This window comes from Eschrichtius robustus, chromosome 1, assembly GCF_028021215.1.
Source record: "Eschrichtius robustus isolate mEscRob2 chromosome 1, mEscRob2.pri, whole genome shotgun sequence".
NCBI lineage: Eukaryota > Metazoa > Chordata > Mammalia > Artiodactyla > Eschrichtiidae > Eschrichtius > Eschrichtius robustus.
This window is the reverse complement of record NC_090824.1, coordinates 81917223-81936902: the sequence shown is the minus strand read 5'-3', so window position 1 is coordinate 81936902 and position 19680 is coordinate 81917223. Positions and strand designations below refer to the sequence as shown.

At 41.3% G+C, this 19680-nt stretch overlaps 1 protein-coding gene across 5 annotated transcripts in view; it reads right to left on the bottom strand.

Moving 5' to 3' along the window:
• Positions 1 to 19680, bottom strand: part of FMN1 (formin 1) — a 415982-nt gene that overhangs the window by 296672 nt on the left and 99630 nt on the right. For 3 of the 5 annotated variants that reach the window (XM_068548761.1, XM_068548771.1, XM_068548792.1), the window contains exon 3: positions 13954 to 14071. The exons of 1 other annotated variant lie outside the window; for it this stretch is intronic. In XM_068548761.1, coding sequence (XP_068404862.1) covers positions 13954 to 14071 — 118 coding nt within the window. Of the gene's footprint in view, positions 1 to 13953; positions 14072 to 15451; positions 17115 to 19680 lie in introns of those variants that run through there. One more of the 5 variants, XM_068548799.1, reaches the window with a different exon arrangement.

Here is a 19680-nt window from a genome sequence, read left to right as displayed (position 1 = left end):
AGCAGCATAATTCACAATAGCTCAAAAGTGGAAGCAACCCAAGTGTCTATTGACGGATGGATGGATAAACAAAATGTGGTACAGACCATACAGTGGAATATTATTCAGCCTTAAAAAGGAAGGAAATTCTGATACATGTTACAACATGGATGAATCTTGAGGACATTACGTTAAGTGAAATAAGCCAGTCACACAAATACTGTAAGGTTCCACTTACATGAGGTACCCAGACTAGTCAGATTCACAGAAATAGAAAATAGAAGAGTGGTTGCCAGAGTTTGGGAAGAGAGGAGAAATGAAGAGTTGTTTAATGAGTATAGTTTCGGTTGCGCAAGACAAAAGAGTTCTGAAAATCTGTCACACAACATGAATATACTTAACACTACTGAACTCTACTTAAAAATGGCTAACACCTATTCACCTATTATGTAAACCATTATGTGCTACATATACAAAGTGTTAATAAATGTTTTCAATGAGTAAAATGATAAAAACTTTTCATGGTTAAGATAATAAATTTTACTTTATGTATATTTTACAATAAAAACCACAAGCTTTCATGCTTTGTCTACAAAAATTCCAAGGCTCTCAACTGAAAAAACTAGTAGAACTAACATGAGTATAAAATCAGAATTAGAAACATGAAAATCGCTTTGTTATACCAACAAAACCATTTTAAAACATGACAGATGAATCCCATTTTTAATTAAGTTTGTAAAAATTAAGTTAAATGGCACGAGCTATAAGAAGAAAACTGTAGAGCTTTACTGAAGAACATGAACGAAATTCTGAATAGCCAGAGAGATAAACTATGTTCCTGGATAGGAAGACTCAGTATTACCAGGCCTCTCATATTGATCTATGATTTAATATAATCCCAATGGAAATTCCAATCTCATGATTTCATAGATCTTGAGAAACTGACTTTCAAGTTCATACATAAGAGTCTATGTCTACAACTACCCAAACAAAATTTAGAAGGAAAAAAAGAATTGAGGTAATTTGAAATGCCAGATATTTAAATAACTTTAAAACTATATCAACTGCAAAGACACAAAATTGGCACAAGGTCTAGATAAACAAACATAAACAAAAAATATTAAAGGATCTAGAAATAAATCAGCACATAGAAAGGCATTTATGTATGTGAGAGTTAGCACTCCATATCTGCCAAGCAAGAACCAACTATTTATTAAATGTTGGGGCAAATAGTTATCAATCTGGGAAAGACAAAACTAACAGTAGCTTACATTATTTTGGTTCCACAGTGAGCCGGGCACTGTGCTAAGGTCCCTAAATGCATTATTTCATTGACTACTAAAAACAATTTTTTTTACACAAATAAGGAACCTAAGCACAAATAAATAGGAAATCATCTTGCCCAGTAACTTGCCCAGTAAAAAGTAACTAACTTGCTTTAGTAACTGCTGAAGCCTAAAATTTGACTCCATGACATTAGATTCCATAACCTAAGCTCCCTACAGCACACTGCCACCCTTAACAACACACCCTTATGTACACCACACACAGAAACAAATCCTAGACTGAATAAAAATCTAACCATATATGCAGATTAGTTAAAATATACATATTGTTCAACTTTAGGTTAGGGAAGGCTTCCTTCAGACCAACAACAGTAACAACAACTCCAGAAAAGGTATAACTACAGAAAACATAAAATTTCCATATAATGAATGAAGGCAAAAGGTAAAGGACATGGCAAGCTAAAGACTAGGATTGCGATATATACAACAAAGGACTAATTGCCTTAATATATGAAAACCTGCTTTCAAATCAGTAAGAATAGAGATTAATGACCCAATTTACAAAAGGGCAAAGAATACAAGCAAACAAGTCACAAAAGAAGACAAAATGAAAAGATGTCCAACTATGCTAGTATTGAGAAATACAAATTAAAAACAGTAGTATGCAATTTTTAACCTTAGACTGGCATAAACTAAATGAATATTGGTGAAGTGTGAGTAATGGACATTCTTGCGTTAGTTGAGTATATTTAGTGGGTTCAGTATTTTGAGAGGGCAACTGTGCAGTATCTACCAGTGGTTAAAATGAGTAGGAACTCTAACACACAATTCTGCTTCTATCTTATTAAAGTACTCACAGGTATGCACAAAATAGCTATATAATAATTTCATTAAAGTATTGTTTGCAACAGTGAAAGATTCTAAGTGATTAAAAGGTTTGTAAATCAGGAAACAGTTCAATAACTTATATTTACTATTTTATTGAGAGAGAGAGATTCTATCTAACAAAAAAAGTCAGAAAATGGAATTTTAAAAAACATGTGCACAACTGCATCAAAATTTTAGAATACTTGGGAAGACATTTAAATTTAAGGGAAGCTAAAACCTTCACAAAGAAAACTAAACAGAGAAATCAGAAAAGACTATATTCAAATAAGTATTTAGGGAAAGATACATATTATGTTCGTGGAATTAAAAACTCATTGTAAGGTTGTTGATGCAATCAAAACAATAATGTCAAAATTGATAAAGTAACTCCAAAACGCATATGGAAATGCAAAGAGCTGAGAATAACCAAGGTAAAAGGACACAGTAGTAGATCATGACTTATTATAGTTGTGGTCATTAAGACAGTGTTACACTGTTACAAGGTTAGATAAACCTAGAGAATACTGGAACAGAAGAAAGAGTCCAGGGGAAGAAGGTGGGTTTTTTAGTAAATAATTCCAGATAATCTTAATATAGAAAAAACAAACTTGATCCCCACCTCAAATCGTACACAAAAATCAATGCCCAGTATATTGCAAGTCTAAATGACAAATAACGAGCACTAATTCCTTCTTAAGATAATTTAAGGGAATATTTTCATGACTGAGTTAGGAAAGGATTACTTTAATAAGGCTCAAAATGCCCTAACCACAGGACAAGACTGATTATAGTAAAAATGAGAATTTCTATTCGTCAAAAGGCACCATTAGAGAGTGAAAAGCCAACCCACAGAGTAAGAGAAAATATTTCCAACACAATTAACCAAAGGGCTCATATCCAGCACATAAAAAAAACTTCTCTACAAAATAATAAAAGATAGTCTACTTCTTAAAAAATGGACAAGTGATTTGAACATACGCTTCACAAAAGAGGATATCCAATGGCCAATAAACATATAAAAAAGTGCTTGAAAAGTGCTTGGAAACACCAATTAACAACAGATTGGCTCGAATTAGAAAGACCAACCAAACCAAATGTTGGCAAAGATGTGGCGCAACCAGAACTGTGATGTTTTGGTGATGGCAGTATAAATTGATACCATCACTTTGGAAAAGTGTTTGGTATCATCTACTGACACTGAATACAGACACACCCTATGACCGGCAATTCCACTCCCAAGTATATACCAAGGAGAAATGTGTTCCTTTGTGTACCAAAAGATGCGTACAAGAAAAGTGAAGAGCAGCATACTCAAAACAGCCCCAAACTGAGGACAACACGGACGTCCTTAGGGTGGATAAATACATTGCGATACATTCATACAATGGAGTAGTACAGAGCAATGAAAACAAACGGATTACAGGTACATGCAATAACGTGTTTGGTTCTCACAAGCATAATGTTGAAGCAAAGCAGCCAGACACAAAAGGAAGCCATTTATGTTAAGTTCAAAAGCACTGAAACTAATCTATAGTGTTAGAAGTCAGAACTATGGTTTCTTTGGAGGAAAAAGGTAATTGTGGTGATAGGAAGGCAGCAAGACAGGGGCTTCCAGGGTGTAGGCAATGTATTGGGTTGACCAAAAAGTTCGTTCAGGTTTTTTTGTAACATGTTATGGAAAAACCCGAAGGAACTTTTTGGCCAACCCAATACTATTTCTTGATTTGCATAGTGGTTACAAGAGTATGTTCACTTTGTTATAATTCATAGAGCTATACGTTTGTGATGAAATAAAAATTTGTATTCTAAGGCAAGTTAAGGAAAATTTACACATAAAAGTTTTTCTTTGAGCTTTGGCCTCCTCTCTCCCTTCTACTGTGCACTGTGTATCTGCATTATGCATGGACCAAACCTTCCCATCTGCAGAAACACCTGCTCAACCATAAAAAGCAACCTTCTCCTAGCATCAACAAGCTTACTCCTCTGGAGACACCCTTCCTTCTTCATCTTGTAAGGGGTCACGATGACCCATGACCCACTACTCGCTTTGTACACATAGATCTGGATTGTGTAAACTGTCAGTAACACATCATTTAATGTACAGCCCTATGTCTCAAAAACATATATAATTGTGCTTTTACCTCTAATGGGCAAAACAGTTCTTGGAGCTTTCTGAGAGTCCGTTCCTGGGTTATAAGCCTCAATTTGGCTTGAATAAAATTTTCCATTTCTTTCTTAGATTGAGTGATTAATTTTTTCATCGACACTTATAATATGAGCAATTTTCCACAAGTATGTTACACTTCAATATAAACTGTTTTTTAAAAACCCAATTGTGGGGGGCTTCCCTGGTGGCGCAGTGGTTAAGAATCCGCCTGCCAATGCAGGGGACACGGGTTCGATCCCTGGTCCAGGAAGATCCCACATGCTGCAGAGCAACTCAGCCTGTGCGCCACAACTACTGAGCCTGTGCTCTAGAGCCTGCGAGCCACAACCACTAAGCCCACATGCCTAGAGCCCATGCTCCGCAACAAGAGAAGCCACTGCAATGAGAAGCCTGCGCACCGCAACGAAGAGTTGCCCCTGCTCGCCACAACTAAAGAAAGGCCGCGCGCAGCAACAAAGACCCAACATAGCCAAAAATAAATAAGAATTGAAGAAAAGAAAGCCAATTGTGGGAATTCCCTGGCGGTCCAGTGGTTAGGACTCTGTGCTTTCACTGCTGTGGGCCCAGGTTCAATCCCTGGTTGGGGAACTAAGATCCTGCAAGCTGCTCGGTACAGTCAAAAATTAAATAAATTTTAAAAATAATAAAATAAGATAAAAAGCTAATTCTGATGCCATCGAACTTCATATATTATCTCATTTTATCTTTATAATAATTATTTTAAATTATCATCATTGTCCTTTTTTATAAAGAGGGATATCAACTCAGGTCACAGCTAGTACATGGCAGAGCCAAACTTCAAACTCAAGTCTAGTTGATGCTCAAACCCATGAAACCCAAAGTAAAGGAAATTCCAAAGTTAAGCATGTCCCTAAGATTTCCCTAGTTCAATTTTCCTTTCTCTCTGAGACAGTCTTCTACCTTTCCCATCTTATGTTCTCATCCTTCATCTGGGGAGGAATGCTCAAGAGTTTAGCTATTGAAACTTTGCCTGTAGTTATTTCTCAGAAATACAGTCATTTGTTCTTTCTACCAAAGAGGAAAGCATTTACAGTGATGTCCCAGCTGCCGTCTCTGGCGGAGGGAACTGAAGGAGTGAGTGCCCTTTCTTTGCTGAGCCAGTGGTCAGCTCCAGCACAGTAAAGGGAGATCAGTGGAAGGAATTCAATGGGCTGCCAGTGAAAAGGTGTGGCAGGGTAGGAGGGGACGGTGTTGAGGCTGGAACTGTAGAGTGGCTGCTTGGTGGAGGATCCGGGGAACAAGCACTGCGCAGCTGGCGATAGATGAAGATTTGAGGGAGAGAAGAAAAATGGGGCCACCTGGATAGAAATTCTGAGGAAGAAAAATACTGAAAGGAGTTATCTGTGAAAATGTGGCATAGGATATGGCATATCAAATTTCAGCCTCATCTCCCCAAAAGAAGCTTCAAAGTGGATTTTAGTACTCATTTTCTCTAAAACAACAATAAAACTACTGAAATACACAACCGTTAAAACAAAAATATTTGTTCATGTACCTCCTAAAATCAAATACATATGCACCCTGCACTTCAGCACACAAACTGGGCCCAGCAAAGGGCCCCACCTGAACTTTGCAAGAATCCACAAACCAGAAGCATTTTTATTTGCGTTACATTGCTTAAGTGAGCCTCAAAAGCACTGAAGATACCATTAAAATTCCCCTTTTCTATTTTTATGAGTCAAAAAGCAGCATGAAATGACCCAGACAATTTCTGTGGATGTGTCTGGTGAGCTGGTATGGTACTCATATGCTCTCCTTTATTACTCAGATGGATTCACTGTGGTCTCATAATTCTTTGTTTTATAATAACCAGTATAATTCTTAACTGCTCCTGTTCCTGTGTGCTTTCCTTACTGGAGCTTTAATTGTCAATATATTGGCAGAAAAAAAAAAAAAAATCCATCACTCTCCAATGCCCCCCCCCCAAAGACTTCCAACTGTCATTTCAGCTCTCTTATTAATTACGTGTATCTTTCAGCAAGTCATAACCTCTTTGGCTCTCATTTGTAAAATGAATAGGATGAATTACATGATTTCTAAGATGCTTGCAGCTCTAAATTTTTAATATTCTAAAATTTCAGATTCTATATTTTAATCTCTTAAAATATAGAATTTTTAATCTCTCTTTTAATCTCTTTTCCTCTGAGCTAAAGACTTTTACTAATATTTCCTGGAATACAACATATGATTCCTGAGTCGCTGGTCCATACTTTGGGATTCCCTCTGCGTAATATCAAGCCTTAGTTCCCATTTGTGTTGGGGAAGTCAATCTCCCTCCTCACAGCTCCCAGATATACAGTAAGTAGTAGCCTGACACACTCGTGTCGCCTCTGGTTTCCCAGTACGACCTCTTTCTACAGCTATAAGACGCAAGGTTTTCCTGGTCTTTAATCTGTACGGCTTCCAATTTCTGGGCCATCATCATAACTCCATGCAAGTGACGGTAACATACCACAAAGTCCTGTGAAATATACAATGAATAAAGCTATAGCCTAGACTGTGAAAGAAGACACTTAGGATAATCTGTCTAGACATATGACATTAAAGGCAAGTCCATTCATGGCTAATGCAGCCTGTTAGCTGTGAATGAATAAGTTTTTTAAAGGTACTGTAGGCCAATAAAATATGCTAAGATATTTATAGCTCTCCCTGGCTGCTGAGGCAAGACTGTCTGACTCACCAGGGAGGGTGGCACACAGCTCTATCACTTTATAACCAAGGGAACCTAAATTTGACACAAACCAGAAAGTAGGCGGATCTTTATTAAGTTGAGGGATGGGTTACCTAAAATACTCTAACTAGGGATGTCCCTGAGCTACTCCAAGTTTCTAGGTGGTGTGAGTTATCCCCAAGAGATGCCACACACAGTGACAGCTTGCCTGCTCACAGTAACCATGATGCCCGAACCTAGGTTCTCTTTACTACCAAAGCCGCAGCGCTCGCCCTGAGTAGGGTAGCCCATGTGCCAGCCCCCAGCCCAGCTCTGAGGTGCAGCCAGTGGTGAGAAGGGCTCTTCCAGATGCATGCTGAAAGTTCATTTTGTTTCGGAGAACAAGAGAGCTTTCCTTCTTTGTCCTTTTTTCTCCTTTTTTTTTTCCCCATGGGTAATTAAGTCACTGCCAGTTTCCCAAATGGTGCCATTTTAATCTCACAAACATGAGCTTCATGTCCTCTCAGGATGCTGAGGCACAAATCAGGATGGTACATTTTTAAAATATCCTAATACATAAGGAGATGTTTCAGGCTATTCGTCGTAACACAAAATAGGAGATGAAGAGGAAAGGAAGCCCAGTTCTAGGTTGAGCGTTTGCAGCAAAGCTTCTTCATCTACACCTGGGGAGGTGGCAGGAGATGGGGGGATGTGTCCACAAATGGTTATGGGGTGGGGGGAGGGTCTGAAATACTGTAGATGCAAAATTAACTGCAGGGTCTTCTTCCACAGCTTTCTATCATCATTAGGTTTTTTAAGGAGCCTGAGAACACTAAGAATCACTAACCAGAGTAAAACTGAGGGACGGACCCCTGAGATCAGTTGGTCCAAATGTGCCCTTCACTCAGTCTAGCCCTGACCTCAGGAGGGAAATCTACAGAGCATCTAGCATGCACGAGTCACAAGATTCTAAGGAATGCATTTGACTTTTAGGAAAAATAAATCACAAGATACAATTTCATATCATGTATTTTTTTTAAAAATAATATGCCTGGGAATACATTTAGAAAAAATACAAGATATATATCTATATCTATACATCTGTGTATCTTGTTTATTAAGTCAGAAAAGAAAACTTGACTAGTTTTATAAGATATGTTCCTGCGTAGAAATACTAAGCATTTTAAAGATCTCAATTCTCATTCCCACCTTCACATTAATTTCTAAATTAATGCAATTCCAATAAAAGTCCCAAAGCGATCCTTTTGAAACTTGACCAAGTAGGCTAAGGCTTTCTGGAAGAATAAATAAGAGGAAAGCTAAAAAAATATTTTTAAAAGTATGCTTGAGAACTTGAACAGATTCTGAGATGTATTATAATGCTGCAATAATTAAGATACTGGTACAAAATACAAAAAGAGAACAGAAAGCCCAAGACAGTCCTAAACTTATCATGGAGAGGAATAATTACTCCAGAAGCCTGTTGTACAATAAGCTACTTAGAAAAACAGAAGTTGTCTTAGCTCTCTACCTCGGGCTAGGCACCGAAGTAAGTTTTCAACATGAAATGGAAAAAAAGAAGACAAGGAAGGAAGAGGTGGAAAGAAATCACTTAAGAAATTTAAACATAGAGCTGATCTTTGAGTAGGGGAGGTCCTCTTTAGCCAAAAGAAAAGTTATACAATAAAATGAGGGTAGATTTGACTATATAAATATTTAAGACTTCTATACCAGAAAATACAAGTAAAATAAAAAGCAAATGATAAGAGGGAAAAGCATTTTCAGTGTTCTAAAAGTACTGATTTCATACTGAATAACTTTAGATAAAAAATTAAGTTTGGCAATTAATATGCACCAAAAACCTGAAAAAGGCATATACACTTATATACAGCAATTCCACAAGGAATGTGTTCTAATTAAAGGAAAACACCTGTGAACAAAAATATTTATAGCATTATTTTCATTATTATACATAATAACTTGAAAAAAATGAAATCTCTATAAATATATTGTTCAAAGGTAGTAAAAATCAAAGATAGTCACATTTTCAAGTGTAAAAAGCAGTCTGTACAGTGTGATAAAAATTTTAAGTATGGGACTTCCCTGGTGGCGCAGTGGTTAAGAATCCGCCTGCCAATGCAGGGGACACGGGTACGAGCCCTGGTCCGGGAAGATCCCACATGCCGCGGAGCAACTAAGCCTGTGTGCTACAACGACTGAGCCTGTGCTCTAGAGCCCATGAGCCACAACTACTGAGCCCGCGTGCCACAACTACTGAAGCCCACAAGCCTAGAGCCCATGCTCCGCAACGAGAGAAGCCACCGCTAATGAGAAGCCCGCACACCACAATGAAGAGTAGCCCCCGCTCGCTGCAACTAGAGAAAGCCCGTGCCCAGCAACGAAGACCCAATGCAGCCAAAAATAAATTAATTAGTTAATTTTTAAAATATATTTTTTTAATTTTAAGTATTAAATTCACATAGGCCTATCATAATTCAAAATGGTGGCAATGATCTCTCTATGAAACACATTATAGAGAGTTTGTTTTGCTACGTGATATTTCTGGATATTTCCAACTTTATTTTATTTTGTAATATTGGGAAACGTTGAAAGCATGTGGAAGATTTTCTGAGCTCAGTAAACAAAGCCTTTACACTAAGGTGAAGCAGGTGTGCAAAGAGCAAGGCTCTCGATGATAGCCATTATATTTTCTATGAACTGACTGCAGTAGAAAACATAACCCTCCCACGGGATACAAAGCAGGAGTTTTTCTTTGTGCCCTTGTATCAGACCCCTGTGTGGTCAGGTGCCAATTCTTCGCACAGACTGATGGGCTTTAGATCCTTCTTACACTGCCAACTGACTCCAGGTGAAACGGTGCTGAGTATCTTCTGTTTGCCTCCTAGATCCACTCTCCCCCTTTCTGGGTCCTTTTCTGGGCTCTGTTGTCTGGCCTAAAGTGGATCCCGGTGCTCTGACTTCTCTTTGGATTTGGTGAAGGGCAGAGATGGCAGGAGACCAGAGAGCAGGAGAAGGAAGTCAGGGCATTTATGCCCCCAATTCCCTCCGGCCGCCAGGTCACCGGGGATTGGATGCATCCCTCCACTGAAGGCCATCGCTCCTGTCCGGCAGCCCTCTCCACACCACTCGGCCTCCCTCTGACGTTCTGGGTTTTCCAGTAGCTTCTCCTGGCCCTGCCCCTTCAGGTCTAGGGCTGTAAACACCTCCCATGATTACTAGCCCCAGAGAGCTGCTTCATCTCTCATTGCTTTTCCCAAACCCTGCCCACACCTTTGTAAATAGTCTCTAACAAACTCTCAATCAAATCATCCTCACCTGATCCCTGACAGGACCCGGGCTGATATGGTAATAGTATAATTATCCAAAGAAAAAATAAATATGGCTAAGTGCATTTATTCTTCACAAAGCAAAAAAGAAAAAAGTGACCTAATATGGTTTAGAAAATTCTTTTATTCAAGTTTGAGATAAAAGTTTAACCCCATGTTACCTCTATGATTATTCTATGATACTTAGATCTTTATAATTTCCAGTCCTTTTTTTTTTTAAAGACTTTGGGCATGTTACTAACCCTTATATAACGTCACCACGTACAAGACAGCATGTTAGAGGACGAACAGATCACTGGTTCTGTTTCTCAAGAGATAAATTGCTTTTGCAGCATTAAATTTAAAGGTAGACATTCACATTTTTTTTTTAGATTCCCTTGTATTGTTTCATAGCACACCTTTTCACTTGGCTGTGATTGGGTTTTACTTAGCCCCGGGCTTCATAAGGTAATCAAGTTTACTCCATCCAGATGTTTCTGGTCTGCAGCACAAGAAAGTGGCAGGGACTCAGCTGAGTTGATTAACCATTTAAGGACGCGAGGAGCCCACTAAAAGATTCTTCCTAGAAAAGCAAGACTATCCCCCGCCAAGCTTGTTTCGAGAGCCAGCTCCTGTACCTAGAGGAGGAAAGACAATTCTGAGAACAAGGAGTCTGTCACTCAGATTGTCCCCAGCCCAATTCCAAGGAATAGAGGGAAATGTTCTTTTCACTCGTAATAGCTGTGAGGCATCCCAAACACAAAGCAGAATTGCATTGATAATAATGTATGAAAGCACAGCACAGGACCTGGGAGAAAGTAATTCTTTCTCATTTGAGCAGAGCAATTCAAGTACAGTGTGAATGAACACAGGGGACCCTCCCTGCGTGGTAGAAGTCAACTCCAGCACCTGTGCAAGTCCCTTGAGTGACAGCTCTAGTGAGCCCTAGTGCCTCTCAACTGGCACATCACCAAGGCTCCAAGAGCTCACAGAATGGCAGTGGAAGTGCCCTTAATGGTGGACACACCGTCATCAGGATGGCATCAGAGGCTCTAGTGGAAGCCAAAGGCTTTAGCTGCCAAGGGAGTCAGCTGCAGCGTCAGCAGCTATAGATGATGCTGATGACTTTGGCAGTGGCAGGAGAGTGCATCCCAGGCAGTGGGCACCAGCAACAGTGGTCAGCTACCCTCACATGGCAAAGAGGACTCCAGAAGCCATAGTTTAAAGGGACAGCTTCCCTTAGGTCAGCTCTTTCTTTTTTAATCCTTGAACAAAAGTGAGTTTACAGTATTAGGTGATCTCCTAGGCCCTCAGAAAAAGATCATCGCATGATAAACTCTGAATAGAGGGAAACACAAGCAGTGGCACATCCAAAGCAGCCGAGGGCAACACAAGGACAGTGAGAGACTCATGATGAAAAACACCACCTCTTTGCCAGCCCTGCCAAGGACTGGGCTTTGATGTCAACAGCGCCGAACTCCAATAGCACACTTTAAATATAAATAGTCATGCTCCCCCCTTTCACTAATTTAATGAATTATACATGCCAGGAAAAATTAAGAGCACTGACGATGTAAAAGCATAAGACTTCAAACACCTTGAAATATTTCGGAACGAATTTTTCTGTCTCTGTGCTCCCTACAGAGTGGCAATTTCAATCTACTTCCCTAAGGGCAGGGAAACCAATGGAAATACCACAAAATGTGTTAAGTTATAAACCAAATGCTTATAAGACTCCAGATTTCTCAACAACAGAGCTCAAGAAGATCACAAGGAAAATGTTAACTTCCTAAAGATTAGCAATAAATGACAAGACAACCATATGTTGGCTGAGTAACGGGGTAAAAAGAAGTTTCCTACAGGCATGGAGTATCTTTTTTGATAACCCCCCGAGTGTATCAGCAGAGTAATTAGCGCTACAAGACTCTCAAGAAAATGAGCACCAGACCTGGCTGGGAGCACGGTAAGTAAGACACAGTACTGCCACCCATGGGAACTGGCTGGGGACCTAGGTGCCTTCTCCAGACAACAGCCAGCCTTCTCTCTGTTGCAAGCTGTCATTGTGCCATCAGAACGAACCCAAGAGAACTGTCATTATTCATCAATTCCTCCCTCCTTTTTTCCCCATCTCATCCGAGACCTTAGACAGCCTGGAGAACATGCATTTCATTACAAAAAAAAAAGAGAGGCTGGGAGAGCTACTGACTTTGAGTGTAATTACACTGCAAGGTAATGATAGCACTCCTCTGAGCTTCTGGAAACGGAAGAGGACAGAGCAAAGACCAAGGAAACTCTGTGGAGTATAAATGCCCTCAAATATGACTCGAAGTAGATTGAAAAGCTGTTTATGCCACTTCCTTCTCTATTCAGCAAATGCTCATCGTCACAAAGAAGATGGCCACTCCAATATAAACTAGGAATAAGAACTTATAGGATTCTTGTTTTTCATTAAAGCGAACTTCAGGACTTTTCACTGTTCAAACTGTGCCAGATCATAGGAAAGACAACTTGGTAGGTGGTACAATATTGCAGTCATAAACAATTCGATTTTGGAAAAATCAAATGTAGGCAAGAAGAATGCAACAGCTACATACATTTTCACCAAGGCTGTAATAGCTTTCTTTCTGTAATTCAAGCAGGTCAGAAAAAAATGTCATGAAGTAGTGGATGTCTTGGGGTAGTCAGAAGTTTGCAATTGTGTAAATGGAGGCTAAAGCAATCAGGCTGTAGAACTGAGATTCATCTGTGTTCTCAATCACTGATTGTAATTTTATCATCTTACAAAAAAACCTGTGTATTACTAAACCACCCAAACTTTGATCCACTTATGTCATCAACCAACAGGAACTGAAAGAAGTATTTTTGTATAACCATACAGACCGGTAATATACACACATACCTAAGACAACCAGCAAAATATAAGTCTGTGTTAAGTAATCTTCAAATATCAGGAAGAAGACAAAGAGGTTTCATCAGAGATACATACAGACACACATATATACAATTAAGATATATCCTCCTCTCATTCTTTCTTTTTTTTTTAAATTTCACATGAACCCTTCACTTAAAGAGTAAAAATATCTAGATTCCCATTCTACTTAAATATATTCAAGCAATGCTCCTGGGAAGGTTTCCAGGGAGTTAGATTGCTTTGAAATTGGCCATGCATTAAATAAAGCTTTGTGTAACAAAAGAGAAAGAGTAACTGATACGGTATCTGTACGTTCACTCTGCACAAGGTTCCTGTGGCTCAAAAGCATTACTCAAAGACAAAGAACAAATCAGATTACAGCTCTGGAGTCTCGTACTCTACCTCTGCCAGCAACCCTGCCAGCTTACACGACATTCTGTGAGGGCCAACCACCTGCTTCCTGAGGAATCTGTAATCTACCTTCTCCATTAGTTCCCCCGAGGTTCTCCTCCTTTATACATGTGCCCCCCTTCACTCATTCCACGGCGTTCACCTTTCATCTCTAAGAGATTCATTAATGATAAGTGTGCAAGGGTTCACTTTAACAGCAAAACCAAAAAGAAAAGCCTTCAGCATTACATTTTATAATGAAACAAAAACTTTAATTCTGTGAGTCTACTGAGCTAGAACTAAAAGCCATTGCAGCAAGAGATTCATTCCTGGTACCTGGCTTCTTTTCCCATTACCTGCTTCAGTGTACTTCAATCCCACTTTTTCTTCTGTGTCTTTTGTCTTTGGGGGTGGCCAGACAGCTTGGAGTCTGCCAGGAGTCCTATCATCCTGTTCAGTGGGGCTGTGGTCAGGCTGTTGGAAAAGTGGGCAAACAAAAGAGTAAGTTAAATGAAACGTGGCCAGAGCCAATTAATCCCTGAGAACAACTGTGCTAACTCTGAAATTAATTTTAATGGCACATTGCTCTCATTCACTGTAACTGAAACATCTCACTCCAATACGATCCTTTTCTAGAAATGTAAAGTGATCAGTCGGGGTGGAAAGAGAAATAACCTCAAGACCAAGTATTACACAACCTTCAATAGATGATTCTTAGCATATAACTCTTTTTTTTTTTAATCACAAGTACAGTTTGATCTGAAGATACAAATATACTATAATCGGATACATTTATAGGGATGTTTAGAAATACATCCCAAACTCCAGGGTTAATTATAATATAAAAACTAGTTTTGCATTTTCCATGAACATTACCTGTAGGCCAAGATACACTTCTCTAAGATGTCCACATTGATAATTTCTTTTTTTTCTTTCCCACACAAAAAAAAAATTGAATGAGTTGGCTTTCACATTCAAGCTATTTTTATAGGGGTTGATTTTTACAACTAGGAGAATGCTATGTTGTATTTAGTTTTTAACTGCAACCTAAGATAGTTTTTCCAAAGACCTTTAAATTTAATGTTTTAACTGATGTATGAGGGAATGATAATTGTATGCCAAATTGATACTAAGAAATTCTATTTGTTGTCTTTATGAATTTTAAGATCCACTGGACAAGTGCTTGCTAGTCCTTACAAATTACCTGAATAACTTTTTTAATAATAGTAACAGCTTTCACTAGTTAGATGGTTACTATGTGCTAACTTCGTTTAATCTTCGCAACAACCAAATAAAGATAAAGGTTATTTTCTTCATTTTGCTGATCAAGGTCACCCAGCCAGTAATTGGCAGTTAGCATTAAAACCCAAGCCTCACACTAACCCAGTGCTCAATCAAGATGCCTTGTAACCAACACAGAACGTTTTAATCACATCACAAACAGGTATTTCGCCGAGTGGCAGACTTTCAAAGGAAAAATACAGTTTTCACAGAGGTATAATTAAGTGGGGAAGAAATCTGGGCTATAGTTCTAGACTGCATTGATTCCTCATGCTGCTTGGTTTTTAGAAGCACATTTCCTATTAATGTTTAAACTCACAGTGACAGTTTCACTTTCTGACCTGCACATCTTTACTTTTACCTCTCTCACAACAACCCAGAAAAATATAAGGAAGAAAGAAAACGCTTCTGTCCAACTCCATACTCCTTACAAGGACAACCTGACTATAATCATCTTTCACCTAGAAGAGGGTCACTAAGATCGGTATATGAGATTCTCTTCGATAGGAAACCTGAAAAGAAATATAGCAGCATCACATTTTATGACAAAACCCAAAACGCAACGCTACGTACGCTTTTGGAATCCGAGGGGCCATCTGCTGGCCTTGACCTCGACCGCTCAAACACAGCTCTGAGGGACTCCTTCTCATGCCTCATCTTGCGCTTGAGAGCTTCCAGCTCAGAGGTGTCAGCTGTGGTCCCCTTTTTGGGGGGGCGGATGAATAAGGCTTTAAAGGCCTCCAAGGCAGTCTCTGGCGGCTTTGGCTTGACCTCTCCTCCCTGGGTGTGGGCTTCTCCGGGGCCGCTCTGGCTCTCCTGGGGAGTACTGCCACCCATCTCTTCCCCCCTGGGCTGTTCAGGGTCTTCTGCCTTCGATTCGGCTTTGGGGACGTCAATGTTGAGCAGCTGAGAGAGCTGCTCCAGGAGAGTGGGAGCGGCCTTTGGGTCATTTGTTTTCTCTCCCATCTTCACTGTCTGAGGCCCTGCCTGTGCTAGGGACCTCTGGACAGGCTGGGTCAACTTAAGCAAAGCCAGGTCCCCGTCCTTTGGTTTAATTTCAGTGATGGTCTCCCCGACCTCGGCTGGGGCTCCCTTCTTCAGCACACGAAGCCCACTAAAAAAAGCTGGAAGCTGGAAGGACTTCTCTCCAGGGACTTCTTTTTTAGAAGAGGTGTTCTCAGTGACACCAACACTTGAGTTCTGGTCTGTTACCACAGGTAGAACTTTGGAACCTTCTTCTCCAGCTTGTCGCTGGCCGGGGCTGTGCTCTGTTTGAAGGCCACCATCGTCGGGTTCCAATTTGCAGTTTATCTCCTGCAGAGTCCTTTGAGGACCTTCTCCACTGGGCTCTGCATCACCCCTTTCTCCAGTGGCAGAATTTTCCCGCCCATCTCCTGGCTTTTCTTGGGGCTGCTCAGATGGCTCAGATAAAACACCACCAGGGGACTTTGGGCCATTGGTGTTGCTTCCCTCTTCTGGCTCCTGGCCTCCATCATCAGAGTCAGAATCACTGGTGGTGTTCACCAGGGTCCCGCGAACCAAAATGACATTGTCTCTGCACACACTCAAAGCAGCCAGTGGAAGCAGCTCTTGACCAGGCAGAGAAATCCCTGCCTCTGCTTCTCCCCGGCTTCCCTCCAACCCCGTCTCTGTCTCCACCCTCGTAGTCTTCCCATCATTTCCGAGGTCAGGTGGAACCTGAGCCTCTGCCTCCGGCGGATCCAAGCCACTGCTGGGTTCCTCCAGCTGCGGCGTGGGATCCACCACTAAACTGCGGAAGGCTTTCAGCACCGCATCTCCCTCTTCAGGATTCACAGATTCCAATTTACCCGTAAACCCAAACAGGGATTTCACAGAGAACTTGGTCAGGATCGACTGGGCCACGTCCAGTCCGGCTTCGGGTTGTCCTGGTTCCGAGCCATCACTGTCATTCGGAGCGTTGCCAACGTCCTCCATGTCCCAGCCGTGCCCTGGGTGGCAGATGCTGACTTCTGTGACCTTCCCCTGCTCTCCCAGTTTCTCCACTCCACCGGCTCTTAACTTCCAGGACAGAGAGCAACAGGACCCGCCGGTGGGACTCAGCCGCAGAGCGAGCACACTTGGCCGGGCTCTGGTCCCTCCCGAGCCCTCCTTCCGGTTTGCGCGGTGATGGGGCGCCCGGGGCAACTGTAAAAAGTCCGCGGAGCTTTATGCCCAGAAGCAGCCGAGGCTGCGCACCTTACTACACATGGACTGGGGAGGCTGCTCTCTGGGACTTCCGTATTTATTCCCGGGGACAAAAGGCTTTTTGTCGCGGGGAAAGTCAGCCTGCCCCCACTCATCCCAGCCCAGGACTTCGCCACGAGCTCCGCCCCAGTGCCGGCCGTTCTCCTGGTCGCTTTCCACTTCCTCATTGGTGAGCAAGTCAGGCTCCAAAAAGTGCTGAGCCGGCAAGCTGGTCCTGACAGCCTTCAACCAGCCCCGGAGCAACCGAAGGAATTTTAAAAGTGAATCAGCAGAAAATGAGTGAAATACTTCTTACGGGCTCTCTTTTGCCATCTAAATCACGGTCAGAGAAGCCTGTGCCATCCAGGCCAAAAAAAAACCCCAAAAAACAAAAAACTAGCAGTGCACACAGACCAACAGCCACTTAACAAAGCCCAAAGCAAAGAAATAAAGGTAAAGAAAGAAACAGATCATCTCAGAATGCCCAGGACTCTCAAAAGCAGTTAATTTACTGCCCTTGAAGCTTTCTTTTCTTTTTTTTTTTTTTTTAAAGTGCTTTCTTCCGCTTCCCTGCAGGTTTCATCTGGAATGCAGATCTTAGCTGCCCCAGCCGGAGAAGGAAAACCAACTCGACTGGTTTCAGATTACTGCTGTTTTAGCTCTGCCCTGGTGCCTCAGTGTTCTACAAACAGGTACCTAGGCAAGCACACCCACCACGCCCACTGTCCACCAGCCTTAGGGTGGCAGAGTAAACAGCCCCAGCCAGCCTGGCAGGAATGATTACCCTCCACACACTCTGTGCCAACCTTGGGCTTCTGCTCAGCAGCTCTGACTTCCTGGCTTCCTTATGAATCCTGCTGGCCAAAGCCTCTGTGCTTCAGCCATCCAACCAACAAATTGAAACCTGGCATGATACAAAGTAACACACAACCTGCCTTGTTAGGTAAAGCAATTCACTAAAGGTCCCCAAGGAGCCACATTCCCCTAAAGGGAAAAACACCTGAAAGGTCTCTATCAGGTCTCTGTCACAGACCCAATTTGCCTAAAACAAAAACAGGAAAGACAAAACCACCACCAAACGTCAGCTCAATGTAGTTTCCAACGGTGATTATATGCTGAGAACCTGGCAATGAAGAACATGGAAAAATTGCAGCTCTGTTTCCCAGCAGCATACCTGCTGCCTCTTGGGGCAGCTTCCTGTCGTACCTGAAGGTCTCAGTGTTTTTCAAATCCCATCCAGTCAGCAGGCATTTAGTAAGCACCTGGGATGGATAAGGCACTGTGCTGGATCAGAAGAACCAAACTGGCTTAATAGTCATCATGGTTTAATAGTAATCACCGGCTCTGAACAAAGCTGCGAGAAGATTGAGCCCAAGTGTTAAACGCAAACAAATTCTGCAAAACGGAAGCTGTAGCCACAAGCAAAAAAACTGTCTTGCTTTATCCTCAGCCGGGAATGGCTGTGGCTTCCACACTGCTAACTTGAATTGTGTTCCCCACTAAGTATTAATACTAAGAAATTCTGATCACAATGATAAATTTCTAGCACGATGTGTTCAAAAGAAACCCTCACACAAAAAGGGTACATACGATTATAACCCATCAACTCCTATAGGAAAGTTAAGACAGTACTTCCTAATCCCTGATTTGACCTTGTATCTAAACGGATACTTTCCTGTTTGCTCCTGATCCCAGTATATTTGGGGATTATTAACTAGGGCACAGTTAATCCACGACACGCAGGAAAGTTCATTGGTGACATGTATGTCTCAGAACAAGCTTCCTGTCTCAAGGAAATGCCCGTTGATAAAAATCATACTTCTGCTTCTTCAAGACAGAGAAAAAAGGAATCATCACATCAGATCATAAGATCAGTCTTCTGAAGAACTATGTAGACCAGCCAATATACAGGTGAGGGGAGGAGACATGCCACGTATTTGGTGTTCTTCAACCGAGAAAGCTCCATTTTCTCAGACATAATTATTGATTTCCAGATTTCCAGAATAAGTTTCTAAGCACTTTCAGCAGATTTGGGCAAAATGGGACATAAACTGGAAGGGGCTGATGGCTCTTCTACAGTACAGCATGGGGCAGAACTACACAATTTTAGCACCCTTTCAGTACCCACGGACACCAATACAGTGTCACGGAAAGTGCGGGAAGTCTTGGGTCCCGGGGAGATGATTTGATCCCAGTCCCTTGACTCGAGGTAGGTAAGGTATTATTAGGTTTGTTTTAAAAAGTGAAGCAACCATGGCCAAGAGAACACAACCAAGCCAAGGTGCACAGCTAGTAAGTGGAGGATACTAATAAGACCTAACATTTATTGGGTGTTTATAAGCACTGTTCTAGGTGCTCCATGTGTATTAACTGATTGGTACATCTAGCTATGAGGCTGGTATTATTTTCTTTTTCATGTTTAGTAACTGAGGAGCAGAAAGATGATGTAGCTTGCCCGTGTTCACAGGTGGAACTGGAACTTGAATCCAGGCAGTCAGGCCCTAGAATCCACAATCACTCTTCCAAAACCCTGAGCTCTGCATCCTGCCGTAATAGGACTCCACACATGCCTGCATCTTGAAATGTGCAAGAGTGTC